Source organism: Saccopteryx leptura, chromosome 4 (genome assembly GCF_036850995.1).
Source record: "Saccopteryx leptura isolate mSacLep1 chromosome 4, mSacLep1_pri_phased_curated, whole genome shotgun sequence".
In the NCBI taxonomy this organism is placed as follows: Eukaryota; Metazoa; Chordata; class Mammalia; order Chiroptera; family Emballonuridae; genus Saccopteryx; species Saccopteryx leptura.
In genome coordinates this window covers 198,622,591-198,644,216 of record NC_089506.1, presented here as the reverse complement: position 1 = coordinate 198,644,216, position 21,626 = coordinate 198,622,591, and the positions used below count along the sequence as shown (strand labels likewise).

At 40.3% G+C, this 21,626-nt stretch overlaps 2 protein-coding genes across 3 annotated transcripts in view; one reads left to right on the top strand and one right to left on the bottom strand.

Annotated features, from left to right (window-relative positions):
• The window catches only part of SEPTIN14 (septin 14), a 30,224-nt gene extending 29,156 nt beyond the window's left edge, over window positions 1–1,068 (bottom strand). The window contains exon 1 of the mRNA XM_066379965.1: window positions 1,006–1,068. Within this exon, the coding sequence (XP_066236062.1) occupies window positions 1,006–1,059 (54 nt within the window). The 5' untranslated portion in view covers window positions 1,060–1,068. The remainder of the gene's footprint in view (window positions 1–1,005) is intronic.
• A 4,693-nt stretch (window positions 1,069–5,761) lies between these two features.
• ZNF713 (zinc finger protein 713) overlaps window positions 5,762–21,626 on the top strand; it is a 35,866-nt gene continuing 20,001 nt past the window's right edge. Inside the window, exon 1 of one of the 2 annotated variants that reach the window (XM_066379963.1) lies at window positions 5,762–5,937. In XM_066379963.1, the coding sequence (XP_066236060.1) occupies window positions 5,779–5,937 (159 nt within the window). In that variant the 5' untranslated portion in view covers window positions 5,762–5,778. The remainder of the gene's footprint in view (window positions 5,938–21,626) is intronic. The other variant, XM_066379964.1, reaches the window with a different exon arrangement.

The window sequence follows — 21,626 nt, the reverse complement described above, 5'->3', positions numbered from 1 at the left end:
AAATTGTACAGCTTGGAAGACTACTTGCTAAGAGGTTTGTAGGAGGCATTTATAGATCAGATTAAAGTTTGACTAACTGGCATTTGGGGTATCTTCTAATTCTAAAACTTTTTGATTTTAATGTCACATAAACAAAGAAGCATTCACCATGATTTAATGCAAAAGCGGGGCCAAAGATAACGTGGAGGAGCATAAGCCAGTGGTTCAGTCACTGAGACATGACTGACAGCAGTTTCAGAAAAGCAGTGAAGAGGAAAGGCAGATCAAGTGTATTTTAAAGGTGTGGCTGATAGAGAAGTAAGGGTTGAATTAAGCCATTCATTCCAGAGGAGTAATGAGAAGAAAAAGGGAAAAAATAAGGTAGTTTGGTGGTTAAAACTAAGATATAGAAAAACATGCATGCTTGAAAAAAGAGGAGACACTGAGAACCTTTAGTTATTAAGACATAAGCAAATACTACTTAACATAGATCAATACTAATGTGTATATATATGGTATTTTGGTCAAAAAAGAATTTTAAAACCAAGTTTTCACCCATTCAGACATACTCTTATCTCTTTTAGTGTAAACTTTTATATTAATTACTGTATGTTTTCCCTAGAACAGAAGCTAATCTTAAAATGGAAGTAGGTTCCATCTCCCACTCAGTAAAGTAATAAACAAGCAGCCACCCAACCACTTCCTAAAATAAACTTCATTTAAAAGTTATTTATTATCAGTACCTAAAGTTCCACAAACATATGCACTATTCTTGTTACCTTATTCTTTGGTGTTAAATAGAAACAATCTTTTGCACTTGTAAAAAAGTTCTGCAGACTTAAGAAACATGCAATAATGATTTAAACCCTCAATTGATATTTAACTCCATTTGGTATACAAGTTAGTTTATGTCCAAGCATAAGCCTTAATCATGTAGGTTTATCTCAGTTTACTCAGTTTGCTGTGAAACTGCACAATCTTGTTGAAGTACAGAATGAAGAGTTCTATTTGAAAGATGTACTCAACTATATCTTCATCATCGGGTATTTGTGTGGACGTGCACACTTGTTTTTCTGCCATGCCAGACTGAAAGAGATGGAAACAAAGAATAAATCTTTTTTAAAAACTACTGTAAAAGGCAATATTCCTACAATATAATGTAGATCAATAAGAGAGTCGAATATAGACATTACCCTAGGTTTTGGCTTTCAGTCCACACTATCGATCTGTTTTTTTAATTGTGGCTGTATTGCTAGACAGGCTTCTATATAAAATTTAACATTCAATTTATAATGTACGATAATACATTTAACATAAACATGCAAAAAGCATTGAAAGAAAGATAAACTCCCTTTTGAAATCAAGAAGACAAAGAACATTCTTCTCTAAAGGGCTCTCTGGGCATGAAAAATGAAATAGGGAATTTTGCTTTAAAAAGTACAAAAACACATGGATGGACCTGGAGATTATTATGCTAACTGAAGTAAGTCAGGCAAAGAAAGACAAATATCATATGATTCACTTATATGTGGAATCTAGTGAACAAAGTGAACTGAGGAACGGAATAGAGATAGAGGCAGGGTCACAGGGACCAGAGGGACAGCAGTCAGAGGGAAGGGGGATGAAGGGATGGGATCAGAGAAGGTGAAGGGATTAGTGAAATTATATATACATAACACACAGTTACAGATAACAGGACAGCAAATCCCAAAGGGAAGGGGGGAGGGAGATAGGGGGAGAGTTGCAAAGGGGAGGTAATGGGGAACAAGGGGGGGAGTTATACTGAGTGGGACACTTAAATCCATGTTAACACAATAAATTAAAATTAATAATTTTTTAAAGTATAAAAACAACCAGGAAAACGCTTATAAGTATTTATCTTTCCAGAACAGATTACCAGGGGAGGCTGGAGTGTTAGAGTGTACATATTAAAGGACAACTGAGAAAGCAGAGTTTATGAAATCTAAACAAGTCTATTAGACACTAACCTAAATTAATGATAGTCGTCATTGATGAAGGATTTATTATGCACCTAGCATTGTGCTGAGTGCTATGTGGTTTACCTCCTTTAGTCCTCATGATAGATATGAGATAGATAAATTTTCATTGCCATATGCCAGGTGAGAAAATTCAGATTCAGAAAAATTAATAACTTACCTGCCCAAGATCTCAGCTATGCAGCAGAAACAGGTCTGAACTGACTTCAAAGCTGGTGTTCTTGCTATTTGAGGACCAAATATTCTCTACATTTGCAACTGTTTGGAACGAGGGAGGAGAGATACAAGAGAGCATGTTCTGCTGATATACAAGCAGAACTCCCTTTGAAGGACAGGCTGCCCTACTTTTCAGTATGGCTCAAAGATACCAAAAAAATACGGCATATTTTAAAAGAAAATATTATAGATGGGTATAGCAAAGATAAAAGCAAACAGAATTAAAGAATGGCTCTGTGTGCCATGATTCTTAAATTGACATATACCAAGGATTCTTCGTCTTTACTAGATAGATTTATCTCACTTTTCCCTAGTGGTAAATAGTGTTCTCTCTTACAGATAGTGTTCTGTTGCATGGCATGGTTTATGCTAGTCTGGTGTTTATAAAGGTTATATATGATTTAGAAGAACATCAATGGTAAGTATTGCAGTGATTTCGTCTTTAATTACAATCAACAATAAACATTTAAACCACTAAAAAAGAGTTGCTTCTTGATTTCTTATCATTTCTCAGAATTGGAAGTAACTTACCATAAATTCAAGAGTATCTTTAGTTATGCAGATGAAAAGTTCTAGAGAGCTAATGTATAACATGATGACTATAGTTAGTAATAATGTAGTGCATACTTGAAATTTTCTACAAGAGTAGATATTGTGTTCTTATCCCCCCATACACAAAATGGTAAATATGCAAGGTGATGGATATGTGGATTAATCTGATTATAATAATCACTCCACAATATTAAATACTTAAATTATAAAATATTAAATTATTAAATATTGAAACATCACATTGTATACCTTAAATATATACAACTTTTGTCAATTATATCTCAATAAAGATGAAAAAAGAAATTTTTTAAAGGAGTATCTCTGGGACTTTCTCATTCTCTCCTCTGCTTCCTGATTTCCTCATTCTTGTCCCTGATTCTATTTGTGTGTATCAATAAATACCTGAAAGGACTGGGGGTCGGGGCCGTCTCCTGAAACTTGTATAGGGGATTGTGAAGTGGTCTCCCCTAGGTCTCTCGGTACACTCCCAGAAAAAAAAATGAGTATCTCTGTGTAACTGCTGGCTTTTTGGCAAGTGTACATAAGATGGTTTAAAAACTAGAGATACAAGTTATCTTGTATTCAAAAACCTTTTTTTTTTTTTTTTAAGGGAGAGAGACAGAAACAGAGAGAGGGATAGATAGGGACAGACAGGCAGTAAGGGAGAGAGATGAGAAGCATTAATTCTTCATTGCGGCACATTAGTTGTTTGTAGATTGCTTTCTCATATGTGCCTTGACTGGGGGACTGAAGACAAGCCAGTGACCCCTTGCTCAAGCCAGCAACCTTGGGCTTCAAGCCAGAAACCTTTGGGCTCAAACCATTGACCGTAAGGTCATGTCTATGATCACACACTCAAGCCAGCAACCTCGCTCTCAAGCTGGTGAGCCTGCGCTCAAGCCAGCAACCTCAGGGCTTTGAACCTGGGTCCTCTGCATCCCAGGCTGACGCTCTACCCACCACACCACCACCTGGTCAAGCTAAAACTTAATAAATGGTGCCTTGAAAAAAATAAGGGTTTACTTCTCTCTTAAATCCAGAGCAGAAGCTCTCCAAGTATGGCTCTGGGTTCCTAGTGATCCTGAGATTCTTTAAAAGGGTTCATAGGGCAATTTTTTTCCTGGTAATTCTAAGATAATTTGCTTTTTCCACTGTGTTGACATTTGCACTAATGGTCCAAAAGCAATGGTGGGTAAAATTGCTGCTCTTTAATCAAAGCAGTTGCATCAAATTATATTATTAATCATTTCACACATTCACAGAAAAAAAGTGAGTACACATAAGACATTTAAACTGTATGCAAGTGTGATGGCTGTCTTGAGTAAAACAAGTTATATAATTGTGAGAAATAGTAATTCCTTTTTTTCATGAAACAGCAATTTCCTTTTTTTTCTTTCTTTTTCTTTTTTTTTTTTTTTTTTTTTTTTTTTTTTTGGTGGGAGAGACAGAGAGAGAGGCAGAGAGAGAGGGACAGACAGGGAGAGACAGGAACGGAGAGACGAGAAGCATCAATCTTCAGTTTTTCATTACGACAGCTTAGCTGCTCACTGACTGCCCTCCCACATGTGCCTTGACCGTGGGCCTCCAGCAGACCGTGTGACCCCTTGCTTGAGCCAGCGACCCTGGGTCCAAGCTAGTGAGCTTTGCTCAAACCAGATGAGCCCGTGCTCAAGCTGGCGACCTCGGGGTCTCGAACCTGAGTATGTTATAAATGATACAATTTAAGCTTTAAAGATTTTGGAAAACTTGTATCCACCATCATGATCTTGACAGCTTTCTAATACTGACAAACTTTCCCCAAAAGCTTAGTAGTGATATTAACAAATAGAAAATGTTGATGTTGTATAATGAAATATGTCTGCATTAAGTAGACTTGGCTTTCCCAACCTCAGCATTATTGACACGCGGGGCTGTATAGTGCTTTGTTGTGGAGGGCCACCCTGTGCATTGTAAGATGTTCAGCAGCATCTCTGGCTTCTACCTAATGGATATTAATAGTAACCCCTGAGTGTGATAACCAAACCTGTTTTCAGACAATGCCAAATCTTTCCTAGAGGGTAAAATCACTCCCAGCTAAGAACCAGTTGGTTAGATAACTCGATGAACAGATATTTTCCAAATACCCAATGTGTGACATTACAAAGCCACACATGAGCTCAGGAGACATTTGGAGAGTAAGATGGATCAGGCAAAATTAGCAACATTTTTCAAGCTCGAACTATTGTTTCAATAGCATTTTCAGACCTCCGTGTAAGTGCAAAGGACATTTTCATATTTCAAAATCCGTGTAACTGTGCAGTTGAGGAGCTGTTACTTAATATTTATTTAGAAGTGATTAATTTGCCATTTAATGGCATGCTATCAAGAGAATATAATGGAAGTTCATAAATGCCTCCTAAGCAATGAATATGTTTGGCAGTATCTGTCTAGTTGAAGTTTCCAAAGATGGAACTATCTAAGATTTCATTATAGACTAGCATCAACAGATGAACGTTGACAATCCATTTTGGTGATGGAGAACTAACTTTAAATCCCAATTAAGCAAAATGTTATCCCCATTAAAAGTATTCCATTCTTCTCATCAGTAGACCTGTTTAGGCAAAATAAATAAATCAATCAACAGATAGATAAACAAATAAAATGTCTTCAATCATTATTATTATATTTAGAGTTTCGTCAATATAAAACGGCGGCGGCGGGGATGGGAGGAGGTGATTCCAGAACTGAGGAGAACAAGGGCCTGCGTTGTCACCTTGGGGGAGCTGGGCAGCCCAATGTTTATGGTTGGCAGGGGATATGGGAGAGTCCCCTCAGAACATGACATTATGTGAGGGCCAGAGGCGAAGGCCCAGAACTTCGGGGTCGTGGGTCTCGGTGAAGAGCAGACGGGAAGACACCGGTAGCAGTTCGAGCCCGCAGGTGGGAAGTGGTCTGCCCAGGATGCCGCTGGCGCATGCGTATTGGGGGTCCGAAGCCAGCGCGGCGCAGTCGCCATTGCGGGGTTTTCCCATCAGAGCCCACCTGGCGCCGGGCGATGGTCCAGCCCCAGGGATCCAGTCACTGGGAGTCATTGGTTCAGGCATCAGGGCACTCATCACCCTCTCCCGCCTCGGTTTGGGTAGGAGGCGGAGGCTGCGCGGAGGCGGTGTCAGGGGGCGGAGCCAGCCGAAGGGCCCTTTGTCTGTGGAGTCCGGTGAGTGCGGTCCGCCGGGGACGAGCGGCGGGGTTCCGGGAAGACGGGCTGGTTCCGAGGGCGACCCGGGCGCGCAAGCCGCCCCGGCGCTGGACCCGGGACCCAGCAGCGCCCTCAGCCTTCTCCCTGTGCCCCTCCTTTGATAGGATGCACTCCCCTATCCAAAGATTATAAACGTGTTTTCCTCTTACATCTTATGCAGTTTTTTTTGTAGGCGTGGTGGGTATCATTTTTTGAAAAGTTTTTCCCCAAGTCAAGATTATTAAAACATTTACCATTATTTTCTTCTTAATACATTTTAATGGCTCAAAAAAACCTTCTTTTTTACATTTCTGCTTGTGTTTTATTGGGTATTAATTTTGTGGTGTAGAAAGCAATATGCCTTTTCCCCAGTTGTCTAGCCATCGTAGAAGGAATTCAAAAAGTCTGGAGGCATTGCTAGAAAGAAATGGTAGAGATTTACTTAAGGGTCTTAGACTTCAAACTAGAAACACAGCTAGGCGAAAACCCAGAAGTGTTCCAAAGAAGAAATAACATTTAAAAGTTAGAAAAAAGTTCATTCGGGAGAATTTTCAGCCCTGAATTCTTAGCCCTAGCATTGGTCCAGGACAGTTATCAGTCAGGTAGTGGGCAGTCAAGATGAAGGATGCCAATCATTATTATTATATTTAGAGTTTCGTCAATATAAAACGGCGGCGGGGGGATTGGGGGGAGGGTGGTCCAGAAGATGGAGCCAAGGGGTCTGGTCTGGTCACGTCGGGCAGTCTGGATAATAGATGTCTGGTGGATGTAAATGTGAGTCCTTCAGGGGATAAATTAGGTGGTCTGGATAAATGAGTCTTTCAGGGAGTAATTAAAGGGTTATCTGGAGGTCCGGATGGATATCTAAGCATTGATGCAGGACTGGAAAGGTAAAAAAAAATTAAGTTCCCAGTCTAGTTACAACTAGAATAGTCTTTCCTCATGCCTCAACATTTGTAATGTTAATAACTTTAGTAGCTTAAAGTGACTCCATTTCGTATATTCCTTATCTTCACTCCTTCCTTACCATCATCTTTTGAATTTTCCCACTAAACTGAAATGGCACATTATATTCTACAGGCAGGTATGTTCTCGGACCCATGTTTAGACTCTCTTTCACTGCTCTGACAGTTTCTGCACTGATACCATTTTGTTTTAATTTAAAATACTTTTAATACGTGCGATAGCAAATCCCCCTTGTTATATACCCTTTGACATATGATCTATTTTTAGCTTATAAATTGTGTGAAATGTAAAATGTGCAAAAATTACATTTTTCTAAGAGTCAGATTTGATCGTCGGTGCTCAGTAGGTAGTTATTAAATGAGGACTATTTGTGGCTCTGGCCAGTTGGCTCAGTAGTAGAGCATGGGCCCGGCATGTGGATGTCCCAGGTTCGATTCCCCAGTCAGGGCACACACAGGAGAAGTGCCCATCTACTTCTCTACTACCCCTCCCCCTCTCACTTCTCTCTCTCTCTCTCTCTCTCTCTCTCTCTCTCTCTCTCTTCTCCTTTCCTCCTGCAGCCATGGCTCAGTTGGAGCAAGTTGGCCCCAGGCACTTAGGTCTTCCCTCAGGCACTAAAAATTGGCTCCTGCCTGACCTTTGGTGGTGCAGTGGATAAAGCATCCACCTGGAATGCTGAGGTTGCCGGTTCAAAACCCTGGGCTTGCCTGGTCAAGGCACATATGGGAGTTGAAGCTTCCTGCTCCTCCCCCCTTCTCTCTCTCTCTCTCTCTCTCCCCCCCCTAAAAAAAATAAATGAATAAATAAAAATAATTTAAAAAAATAAAAATAAAAAAATAAAAATTGGCTCTAGTTGCAATGGAGCAAGGTCCCCAGATGGGCAGAGCATCGCCCCCTAGTGAGCTTGTAGGGTGGATCCTGGTTGGGGCGCATGCAAGAGTCTGTCTCTACCTCCCCACCTCTCACTAAATAAAAAAATAAAAAAGGGGAATATTTGTTGAAAATCATTCTATTGTTGAAAACTAACAGGCCTCCCTGTTGCCTTCAGGATAATGTTCTAGTTTCTTAGCGGTACCCTCAAAACCCTTTATAACCGTAATACTGCATACTGCTTTGCCTTCTACCCTTGCAATTTATGCTCTAGCTACTCAAACAGGACACAAAACACTATGGGAAAATTTGTTAACTTGGTTATATCAAAACTTTAAATTTCTGTATTTAAAAAGAACAAAGGCCTAAAAATAAGAGACATTAAAATATTTGCAACATGTGTAGTAAAGTATTGCTGTTTGTAATGTATAAAGAACATCTGTTAATAACAAAAAAAAGAAAATGGGCAGTGGTAATGCACAGCGATTTATAGAAGAAACACAGCTAATCGGTAAACAAAAATAAAGCTTAACCTCAGAGATACACATAGAATGGAAATTAAGACAAAGATATTTTTCACCCACTAGACCGGTGAAATATAAATATATACAGATGATACAAAGTATTGAGGAAAGTGCTGGGGGAGGGGAGAAAGAAGGGCACTAGTTGTAAAATTAAGGAAAATGTAGCCCTGGCCGGTTGGCTCAGCGGTAGAGCGTCGGCCTAGCGTGCGGAGGACCCGGGTTCAATTCCCAGCCAGGGCACATGGGAAAAGCACCCATTTGCTTCTCCACCCCTCTGCTGCGCTTTCCTCTCTGTCTCTCTCTTCCCCTCCCGCAGCCAGGGCTCCATTGGAGCAAAGATGGCCTGGGCGCTGGGGATGGCTCTGTGGCCTCTGCCTCAGGCGCTGGAGTGGCTCTGGCCGCAACATGGCGACGCCCCGGATGGGCAGAGCATCGCCCCTGGTGGGCGTGCCGGGTGGATCCCAGTCGGGTGCATGCGGGAGTCTGTCTGACTGTCTCTCCCTGTTTCCAGCTTCAGAAAAATGAAAGAAAGAAAGAAAAAAAGAAATTAAGGAAGATGTTTTGAATGGCAATTTGACTATACCTACCAAAATGTTAAATGAGTTCAGTCTGTGGCTGAAAATTTCCACTGCAGTATTTGTTCTGCAGAAATACTTGCCCAGGTACACAAGGATGTATGCACAAAGATGTTTATTACAGTATTGTTTGTAATTGTGAGGAATGGCTACAGCTTAAATGTTCACTTGGGATATAAATATATCACATAGAGCCATACAGTGGAATACTGTGCTGCTTTATAATGGAATGAGGTAGTTTTATTATCAAGTTAACAGACAGGGCTCTAAGACATTCTGTGAGTAAAGGAAGTTACAGAATAATGCAAATAGTACGGTATGCATTATGTTAAGTATGGTCTGTAGTTATATGTTTGTAAATGTACAGAAAAGCATGCACACCAAGTGACAGTGAATGACCTCCAGGGAGGGAAGTAGAAGAAGAGTTGGAGGGCATAGCATTTTACTCTATATACACCCATGTTTTATGTACTCATATTTTTATGTAGAATGTGTTAACATCTATAACGTGTGTAAGGAAAAAAACAGAAACCCTCACACACATTAAGGGAAAAACCTCTGGTATTATAATGCAGAAAATTTTTAATTAACTTTTTTAAAAGCAGCAAGAATAAAATACAAATGATAAAGTGGAGGCTATGCTTGTTATTTATGTTATGATAGGGAGTTGGTTACTTATATGTTCAGAGGTCCCCACACCATCCTCAGGTTCAATGATTTTCTAAAAGAACTCACAGAACTCATGAAAACTGTTATAATCACAGTAACAGAAGTATTACAGCAAAAGGATACAGATTAAAATCAGCAACAAAGGGCCCTGGCCAGTTGGCTCAGTAGAGCATCGGCCTGGCATGCAGGAGTCCCGGGTTCAATTCCCGACCAGGGCACACAGGAGAAGTACCCATCTGCTTCTCCACCTTTCGCCCTCTCCTTTCTCTCTGTCTCTCTCTTCCCCTCCTGCAGCCAAGGCTCCATTGGAGCAAAGTTGGCCCAGGCGCTGAGGACGACTCTGTGGCCTCCACCTCGGGTGCTAGAATGGCTCTGGTTGCAAAGGAGCAACTCCCCAGATGGGCAGATCATCGCCCCCTAGTGAGCATGCTGGGTGGATCCAGTCAGGTGCATGTGGGAGTCAGTCTGTCTGCCTCTCCACTTCTCACTTCAGAAAAATACCCCCCCCCCAAAAAAAAATCAGCAACAAAGTAAGGCAGGATCCAGCAGAGAGAAAGTACAAGCTTCCAGTTGTCCTCTCTCAATAGAGTTCTACAGGTAGTCTTAATTCTTCCAGCAATGACATGTGACAGTATGTATGCAGTATTGCCAACCGGGGAAGCTCATCCAAATCTTGGTGTCCTGAGCATTTATTGGAAGTTGATCATGTAGGCATGGCTGACCACCCATGTTGCTACCTTCGGTCTCCAGCCTCTTCAGAGGGCAAGCTGATATCACATGGCCCAAGGTTTCCACCATAAATCCCATTATTAGCATAAACTTTCTGACCTGTCCCAAAGCCTCAGGTAAACAGAGACACTTAACAGGCAGGATGTTCCAAGAGTTTAATAGGAACAACACCAGGTGCAAATCTTTCCTTGGAATATACAGAATTTGGACCTGCTCAGTTAATCCTTTATTGCACACTAAATTGTAGTAAAAAAACCTCTTACAAATCAATAAGAAGACAATATGGTAGAAAAGTGGACAAATGACATGGAAGGATAATTTATAAAAGAAAAAATATAAAAGCTAAAAACAAAAAATTCTGCCTCACATGTTATCTAAAAATGTATGTTAAAGCAGCAGTTAAATACTATTTATGTACAGGGGGACCTTGGGGTACAACACAGTTTCATTCCTACAACAGTGACGTAACCCAAATTTTAGTGTAAGTTGAAACACACCCTAGCATAACACAACGGAACACTTGTGCTTTTAACAGTCCAAAATGGCGTAGGTAAGCGTACCAGGGGATGCCAACTCTCCCTCACTCATATGCCATGTTACTGTGTATTCTTCCGCCACACACAACCAAACTAGTTCACCCATGTAGTCTGTAAGTATGATGCTAACAGTGTAAGCCGAAATACTTATGTCTCATTTTTTTAAAGTTTTTATGGGAGTGAGCATTGTATGTCAAAACTGTCGTAACCTGAGGACCTCCTGTATTAGATTTAAAAAGAATAAAGACTAACACTGGCTAAAGGTCATTCTCATATATTGTTGATGAATATGTAAAATAATACAACCATCCTGAATAGTATTTTGCCTTCTTTCTGACTCAGCACTTTCCCCTCTAGGAATTTATACTAGGGAAATAACGAAACAAAATTATGCAAAAATGTTTAGTGATTGCTGTTATCTGTAACAGCAGAAAGAAAAAAGAACCTAAATTTCTATTAATAATTAATTCTTTTTAAATGTGGGTATTTCATGCAATGGAATATACAATGAATCTATTTTTTTAAGTGAGAGTAGGGGAGATACAGAGACAGACTTCTGCATGTGCCCTGACCGCGACCCACCTGGCAAACCCCATTTGGGACCATGCTCGCAATTGAGCTATTTTTAGTGCCTGAGGTGGAGGCTCCAGGGAGCCATCCTCAGCACCCAGCCGAAGTACTCTAACCAGTTGAGCCATGGCTGCAGGAGGGGACAAGAGAGGGGGTGGGGGGAGAAGCAGATGATCACCTCTCCTGTGTGCCCTTATCAGGAATCAAACCCTGAACTTCTACACGCTGGGTCGACACTCGACTGCTGAGCCAACTGGCCAGGACCCAGTGAATCTATTTTTAATGAATATTTAGATTTTGTTTCCTGTTATCAAGTGATATACACAATTTTATCAATTAAAATCAGGTTTTAAAAAAATTATACATATATTAATAACATATGTTATATTATAATGTTTGTGTTGTGTGTGCATATGTGTGTGTGTGCACAGAAAAAGTCTGAAAGGGTATACTCCCAAAAACTTCCTGGTTATCTCTGGGTGATGACATTATAGTTAATTTTCTCTATACTTTTCTGTATTTACTAAAACTTTTGTTCTAATATTTATCAGAAAATAAAATGAAGGTGTTTTTATGGTAGAGAAGGGGGATGGGGGAAGATCACTCTGATTGCTGTGTGAAGAAAATATTGGACTAACATCAAGAACCAGTTAGTTGGGTATGGTAGTAATTAGAGTGAGAGATGATAGTGGCCTGACGCAAGGTAGTGGAAGTGAGATGGAACATTCACTGCATATTTAAGAGGGTGAATTTACAAGAATTTGATTTTTGATTGGGAAGAAAGAATATGGGTAAGAGTGGGAAATCAGGGATAGTATTCAGGTTTCAGGTGTAGTGGTGCTATTTATTACAATAGGGAATATGATAGGAGAGTAAGAATAATATGTAACATATATGGTAACTATAGCTAACTTTATGCTACATTCTAAATATTTACAGATATTCACTATCTTACTCTTCACAACAAACCCACAAAGCATGTGCTATTGTTCCTAGTATTACAGATGAGGACATTGAAGCATAGAGAGGTTAAACAACCCAACCAAATTCACACAGCTAGTAACCTGTGGAACCAGGAATCAAACTCAATGAGTCTGGTGGTAGAGTCAGTGCTCTGATATACTTTACGGTGAATATATGGCAAGAGACTTAAGAGAGAATGAGTTTTGAACATGCTTAACTTAAGAAATTCTGAGAGACATCTACATGAGGATGTCCAGTAAGATGGTTGGGTATGTGTGTTGTTGAGTAGCTAAGTAAGATGATCAGTGAAGTTGTGGCAATGGGTGAAGCCACCTGAGAGTGTATAGAATAAAATAGAAGAGAATGAATACAAACACAAATGGACCTAACTACAAACACAAATGGACCTAACTATATTACAAATGAATGAAATAACCACACTGAAGGAAGTGGCAAAGGAGAGAACTAACCTACATAACTTCAGAAAACATTATCTTGAATGGATTCTGTAAGTCTAAAGACAAAGAACTTTACATAAATGTTATAATCAAGTTGTAAATACATTTCTCACAGGGGTGTGAGTTAGACATTCTGAAACTACTTATTTGTATACCAAAATTGAGCAAATAAGTAACGATATTATAGATAATGAGAGCCAACAATTCTTCACTGTTGAAGAAAGAAGTTATCAATGATGAAAGAAGGAAGACTAGCCTGACTAGGTGGTGGCACAGTGGATAGAGCATTGGACTGGGATACGAAGGACCCACGTTCGAGACCCTGAGGTCGCCAGCTCGAGTGCGGCCTCATCTGGTTTGAGCAAAGCACACCAGCTTGGACCCAAGGTTGCTGGCTTGAGCAAGGTGTTACTCGGTCTACTGAAGGCCACAGTAAAGGCATATATGAGAAAGCAATCACAATGAACAACTAAGGTGTCGCAACAAAAAACTGATAATTGATGCTTCTCATTTCTCTCCATTCCTGTCTGTCCCTGTCTATCCCTCTCTCTGACTCACTCTCTGTCTCTGTAAATAAATAAAATAAAATAAAAAATAAAAAGAAAGAAGGAAGACTAAAATGAGCCCTGTGTGGTTTTATGCATGTGTACCTTTTTAAAAAACCAAAAAGTAGCCTGACCAGGCAGTGGCGCAGTGGATAGAGCGTCGGACTGGGATGCGAAGACCCAGGTTCGAGACCCCAAGGTCACCAGCTTGAGCGCAGGCTCATCTGGTTTGAACAAAAATTCACCAGCTTGAACTCAAGGTCGCTGGCTCAAGCAAGGGGTTACTCGGTCTGCTGAAGGCCCACGGTCAAGGCACATATGAGAAAGCAATCAATGAACAACTAAGGTGTCGCAATGCGCAATGAAAAACTAATGATTGATGCTTCTCATCTCTCCGTTCCTGTCTATCTGTTCCTGTCTTTCCCTTACTCTGACTCTCTCTCTGTCTCTGTAAAAAAAAAAAAAAAAAAAAAAAAAAAAAAAGTATTTTTAAAATAAAGTAAAAGTGAAGGAGAGAGAGTTTCCCAGATGAGAAAAAGCTAAAAGAGTTCATCAAATCAAACCAGTGTTGCAAGAAATGTTGCCTGACCTATGGTGGTGCAGTGGATAAAACATCAACCTGGAATGCTGAAACCGCCAGTTCAAAACCCTAGGCTTGTCTGGTGAAGGCACATACAGGAGTTGATACTTCCTGCTTCCCTCCCCTTCTCTCTCTCTCACTCAATCTTGCATCTCTCTCTCTAAAATGAATAAAGTCTTTTTAAAATAAAAAAATGTTAAAAGGACTTCTTTAAGAAGAAGGGGAAAAAGTATAAATATAAATAATGAAATGTCAATAACTATGAACCTATCAATAATCACTTTATTTTTTAAATTTTATTTTTATTTTTGTATTTTGCTGACGTAAGAAGCAGGAAGGCACAGACACAGACTCCTGCAAGCATCCAACAGGGATCCACCCGGCAAGCCCACTAGGGAGCAATGCAATGCTTGACTGGGGCATTGCTCCATTGCAACCGGAGCCATTCTAGCGCCTGAGGTGAAGGCCATGGAGCCATCCTCAGCCCCTGGGCCAATTTTGCTCCAATGAGTCCTTGACTGCGGGAGGGGAAGAGAGAGATAGAGAGGAAGGAGAGAGGGAAGGGTGGAGAAGCAGATGGGCACCTCTCCTGTATCTCTGACTGGGAATCGAACCCAGGACTTCTACATATTGGGCCAATGACACTCTACCGCTGAGCCATCTGGCCAGGGCAAATAATCACTTTAAATGTAAATGGACTATGTTCTCCAGTCAAAATACAAAGGGTAGCTGAATGGATAAGAAAACAAGACCCCCCGCCTGACCTGTGGTGGCGCAGTGGATAAAGCGTCGACCTGGAAATGCTGAGGTCACCGGTTCGAAACCCTGGGCCTGCCTGGTCAAGGCACATATGGGAGTTGATAATTCCAGCTCCTCCCCCTTCTCTCTCTCTGTCTGTCTCTCTCTCTCTCTCCTCTCTAAAAATGAATAAATAAAATAAGAATAAATTAAAAAAAAAAAAAAAGAAAACAAGACCCCTGCCTGTCTGTGGTGGCACAATGGATAAAGTGTTGACCTGGAATGCTAAGATGGCTGGTTTGAAACCCTGGGCTTGTCTGGTCAAGACAGATAAAGCAGGCAATCAATAAACAACTAAAGTGAAGCAACTATGAGTTGATACTTCTTACTGTACCCCCTCTCATAAAGTCAGTAAATAAAATATTTTTTAAAAGAAAACAAGACCCATACATATGCCACCTACCAGAGATATACTTAAGATCAGAAGACACAGACAGAAACTAAAGGGATGGGAAAAGAGTTTTATGCAAATGGAAAATAAATAAAAGCTAGGATAGTAATACTTAGACAAAACAGACTATAGAACAAAGGTTATAACAAGAGACAAAGGACATTTCATAATGATAAAGGGGTCAAACAAAAGGATATAACCCCTGTAAACATTTATGCAGCCAATATTGGAGCATCTAAATATATGATATAAAGCAAATATTGACATATAAAATGAGAGAGCAACAGTAATTTTATGGAACTATACCACTACATTGATATCAATGCAACAATTTTACAGACTGAGAGTCAACAAGGAAACAATGGACATAAATGACACATTAGACCAGATGGATATAATTGATATTTATAGGATATTGCACACCTGGACAGCAGAATACACATTCTTTTCAAGCCCATGAGGACATTTTCCAGAATAGACCATATGTTAGGACAGAAAACCAGTTTCAATAAGTTTACAAAGATCAAGCAACTTCTCTGACCACAATGATATGAAACTAGAAATCAATTATAAGGGGGGGAAAAACATGGAGGTTAAATAACATTCTACTAAATAATCAATGTTCTGACAATAAGTACAAGGAAGAAATCAAAAGATATCTTGAGACAAATGAAAATGAAAACACAAGAACCCAAAATATATGGGGCACAGTAAAATTAGTCCTAACGGAAATTCATAGCCATACAGGCCTACCTCAAGAAACAAGAAAAGTTTCAAATATACCTCAAGGAACTAGATAAAGAACAACAAAATACAAAGTGAACAGTAGGAAGGAAATAAAGATTAGATCAGCAGTAAATGAAATACTGTCTATAAAAACACAATACAAAAGATCAATGAAACCAAGAACTGGTTCTTTGAAAAGATAAACAAGATTGATAAACCTTTAACGAGATTTATCAAGAAAAAAGAGAAAGTACCCATATTAATAAAATTAGAAATGAAAGAGAAGTGACAACTGACACCACAGAAAAACAAAAAATTATGAGAAAATACTACAACCATGCCATAAAATTTTACAATCTAGAAGAAATAGATAAATTGCTAGAAAAATACAATCTTCCAAGACAGAATCAAGAAGAAACAGAAAATCTGAACAGGCCAATTACTATTAACAAAAATGAATAAGTAATCAAAAACCTCCCAAAAGCCTGACAAGATGGTGGTGCAGTGGATAGAGCATCAGACTGGGATGTGGAGGACCCAGGTTCAAAATCCTGAGGTTGCCAACTTGAGTGTGGGCTCATCCGGCTTGAGCATGGGCTCACCAGCTTAAGCACAGGGTCACTGGCTTGAGCATGGGATCATAGACATGACCCCACAGTCACTGGCTTGAGCCCAAGATTGCTGGCTTGAGCAAGGGGTCACTCACTCTGCTGTAGCCCCCACTCCCCACCCCCGGGGCAAGGCATATATGAGAAAGCAATCAATGAACAACTAAGGTGCTGCATTGAAGATTTGATGCTTCCCATCTCTCTCCCTTCCTATCTGTTCCTATCTCTCTCTTTCTCTCTCTCTTCTCTCTCTCTCTCTTCTCTCTCTCTCTGTCTCTCTCTCTCTCTATTTCTCACTCTCTCCCTCTGTCTCTGTCAAAAAAATAAATAACTCCCAACAAACAAAATTCTAGACCAGATGGCTTTACTGGTGATTTTTACCAAACTATTTCAAAAAAATTCACGAAGAGGGAAGGCTCCCAAGCTCATTTTATAAGGCCAGCAATACTCTGATTTCAAAACCAGACAAAGATGTTTCAAAAAATTATAGACCAGTATCCCTCATGAACACAGATGCAAAAATCCTCAACAAAGTATTAGCAAACCAAATTCAGCAATACATTAAAAGATTATATAACAAATCCAAGACAGCAGTGGAGTAGATGGAAGCTCTACTCACCTCCTCCCAGGATAAAACTGGGATTACAGCTAAAATATAGAGCAATCACCCTGAATAACCAACTGAAGGCTAGGTGAAGAGAAGTCATAACCAAGAATTTACAGGAGAAGGCACACCAAAATGGGTAGGAAGAGCAGAGATGTGAAAGAGCTGGCCCCACTCCCATGGGCAGAGGCATATATTCCAGAGGGACATCTCAGCTGCAAAGGTTCCCTTTTAAAAGAATGGGGGCTAAACCCCAAGCCTGGCTCCCCAGCCCAGACCACCAGAGCCATGAAGGGGCAGCCACACTACAACTGGCTCTGAAAATTAGCAGGGATTCTGTCCACCAGGGAGAGACAGGAGTCTGCTAAAGACATAGGTGCCCTCGTAAAGGGTCAACACACAAAATCTCATTCTCAGACACTCAACCTGGCTTTGGACTAAATTTGCATGAGGAGAGACTGGTGTTTGTGACTCTGGGGAGAGAGCTAAAGAGACAGCCGCCAGGATCCTTGTCATTTTTCCACACCACAGATGCCATCGTTCTTGGTTGGAACACTCCTCTCTTTAAGGCATCAGCCAGAGGGAATACAATTGCTCCACCCTTGGACTCCCTATAGCCCCACTCTGCAGAACGTGTGCCCTGCTGAGGAGTCAACTGCCTGGGTCAGGGTGTAGAGGTCTGGGCAAAGTCAGGGGGTGTCAGTGTTTGAGTTGTGTGGCTTTGGGGCAGGGGTCTCTCACTCCTTTGAACCTGACTGGCACCTCCCCATCACGGGAGGTCTGCTAGGTCCACTCTTTAGCTCCATTCTACTGACTTTTGATGGCTCTACTCTCATGAGATCTGGAAATAATCCAGGACAGTTTTGTGGCTCTGGGGCTAAAACCACTCCCCTCTCTTCCCCCAAGCCTGACTAGCACCTTTCCCTCATGGGAGACCCACTAGCCATATCCTCCTGACTCCTGTTGGCCCCACCCTGCTGAGATTGGGCTCCTGGGCAACATGTGGATCAGAGTGAGTAATGAACCCCTCTTAGATGGGGGACATTATTCCCTTATACGCCTGAGCAGTGCTGAGCCCTCCCTTCACACTGCCAAATATTGATATTTTGGGGCCTTATAAACTGCTGGCCTCACCCTGATGACTCCCTGAGACCCCCACACCACCACAAAGGTGTGCATGCACCTCATGGTGGCAACTAGACATAGTATACGCTGGGACATTTGCTGAGTGGCCTCAGACCCAGCACAGGCACCAAGTTTGAACCTCTATCAGTCTGGCAAACACTATTCACCCCTATCTAGTTTCTTACTGAGAATCTACCTCATGCAATTCGAGTACTAGGCAGGTGGAGGCAGGCATAGGTGGATAGATCTCAGGGTGCCTTAGGACTTTTGATGAACTGCCCATGGCCCTGTGCTGTTAAAAGCCAGACTTGATGTGTAGCTTGGTCTTTTCTACACACACCAGGCCCAGTAGAGGTAGCCGCAAACTGTGGATTGCTTTGTAGCTCCAAACAGATTGCCAAGGGGTAGTCATAGGCAGCATCTGACTTTGGGCTGCACCAGCATCCCTCCCAAGAGACTACAGAACCAACATACCCAGTGACCAGCTTCAGACATCAGAGCAGGATCCAATTAGCTTTACAAGTAGCAAAGGAAGATCTCAGCAGGCACCAGCCCCTGCTGAGGTGAATTCAGCTTTGTGGGGTCAGCACCTACACAGTAGCTTGTGCACTATGGTCTGGGTCAATCCTCCAGCCAGCCTGAGTTGACCCCACAGGCCAATAGCAATCAAGACTCAATTACAACAGGGGGGGCCCACATAACCCAATACAAGGGACATTCCTGGAGCACCTAGCTCAAGTAATCAAGGAGACTGCACCACTGGGTCCCAGTCCCGCAGGACACCTAATGTGTAAGGCTGCCCTACAAAGACTGGGAGTCATAGCAGATCTACTTAATACATAGAAACAAACATAAAGAGGCAGCCAAAATGGGGAGACAAAGAAACATGCCCCAAATGAAAGAATGGGAGAACTCTCCACAAAAAAAAAAGAATTAAATGAAATGGATAAATTATTTATAAGATATAGAATTTGAAAAAATGGTTATAAGGATACTCAAGGAACTTAGCACTACAATGGCATAAAAAGGATATAGAAACTATTAAAAAGGGACACTCAGAAATGAAGAATACAATATCTGAAAATGAATACACTAAAAGGAATAAACAGGTTGGATGAAGCAGAGGCTTGAACAAGCAATTTGGAAGACAGGTAGCAGAAAACAATCAGAGAACAGCAAAAAGAAAAAATAATTTTTAAAAATGAGAATAGTTTTCAGATAACACAAAGCATAACAATATCCACATCATAGGTGTGTAAGAGAAGAGAGAGCAAGGGATTGAGAACCTATTTGAAGAAATAATGACTGAAAACCTCCTAAGCTGAAGAAGGACACACTAGATCAGCGGTTCTCAACCTGTGGGTCGCGACCCCGGCGGGGGTCGAACGACTAAAACACAGGGGTCGCCTAAAGCCATTGGAAAATATGTAGTAGAAGGAAGGAAATAATAAAGATCAGAGTGGAAATAAATGACATAGAGGCTAAAGAAACAATACAGAGGATCAATAAGACAAGGAGCTGGTTCTTTGAAAAAATAAACAAGATCAATGAACCTTTAGCAAGACTCAACAAGAAAAAAAGAGAGAGGACTCAAATAAATAAAATTAGAAATGAGAGTGGAGAAATAACAACTGACACAACAGAAATACAAAGGAGTGTAAGAAAATACTATGAAGAACTGTATGCCGAAAACTAGACAACCTAGATGAAATGGACAAATTCCTTGAAACATATAATATTTTAAAAATCAATTGGGAAGAATCAGAAAACCTAAACAGACCGATTACAACAAATGAAATCGAAACATTTATCAAAAAACTCCCAACAAACAAAAGCCCGATGGCTTCAAAAGTGAATTCTAACAAATATTCAAAGAAGAACTAACTCCTATCCTTCTCAAGCTATTTCAAAAAATTCAAGAGGAAGGAAGACTTCCAAGCTCCTTTTATGAGGCGAGCATAATTCTGATTGCAAAACCAGGCAAAGACAACAAAAAAAGAAAAGTATAGGCCAATATCCCTGATGAATCTAGATGCTAAAATCCTCAACAAAATATTAGCCAACCGGATCCAGCAATATATATATAAAAAAAAATCATACACTATGATCAAGTGGGATTTATTCTGGGGAGGCAAGGCTGGTACAATATTCACAAATCAATCAATGTGATTCATCACATAAACAAGAGGAAAGAGAAAAACCACATGACAATTTCAATAGATGCAGAAAAAGCATTTGATAAAAATCCAGCACCCATTCATGATCAAAACTCTCAGCAAAGTGGGAATACAGGGAACATACCTCAACATGATAAAGGCCATCTATGACAAACCCACAGCCAACATCATACTTAATGGGCAAAAATTAAAAGCAATCCCCTTAAGATCAGGAACAAGGCAGGAGTGCTCCCTTTTACCACTCTTATTCAACATAGTCCTGGAAGTCCTAGTCACAGCAATCAGACAAGAAGAAGAAAGAAAAGGCATCCAAATTGGCAAAGAAGAAGTAAAACTATCATTATTCGTAGATAATATGATATTGTATATAGAAAACCCTAAGTCTCAGTCAAAAAACTACTGGACCTGATAAATGAATTCAGCAAGGTGGCAGGATATAAAATTAATACTCAGAAATCAGAGGCATTTTTATACATCAACAATGAACTGTCAGAAAGAGAAATTAAGGAAACAATTCCCTTCACTATTGCAACCAAAAAAACAAAGTACCTAGGAGTAAATTTAACCAAGGAGATTAAAGACTTATACTCGGAAAATTATAAAACATTGATAAAAGAAATCAAGGAAGATACAAACAAGTGGAAGCATATACCGTGCTCATGGTTAGGAAGAATAAACATAATTAAAATGTCTATATTACCCAAAGCAATTTAAAATTCAATGCAATACCAATTAAAATACCACTGACATACTTCAAAGATATAGAACACATATTCCAAAAATTTATATGGAACCAAAAAAGAACACGAATAGCTTCAGCAATCTTGAAAAGGAAGAATAAAGTGGGAGGTATCACACTTCCTGATATCAAGTTATACTACAAGGCCATTGTACTCAAAACAGCCTGGTACTGGCATAAGAACAGGCATATAGATCAATGGAACAGAACAGAGTACCCAGAAATAAACCCACACCTTTATGGACAACTGATATTTGACAAAGGAGGTAAGAGCATACAATGGAGTAAAGACAGCCTCTTCAACAAATGGTGTTGGGAAAATTGGACAGCTACCTGCAAAAAAAAAAAAAAATGAAACTTGACCACCAATTTACACCATTCACAAAAATAAACTCAAAATGGATAAAAGACTTAAATGTAAGCCGTGAAACCATAAGCATCTTAGAAGAAAACATAGGCAGTAAGCTCTCTGACATCTCTTGCAGCAATATATTTGCTGATTTATCTCTACAGGC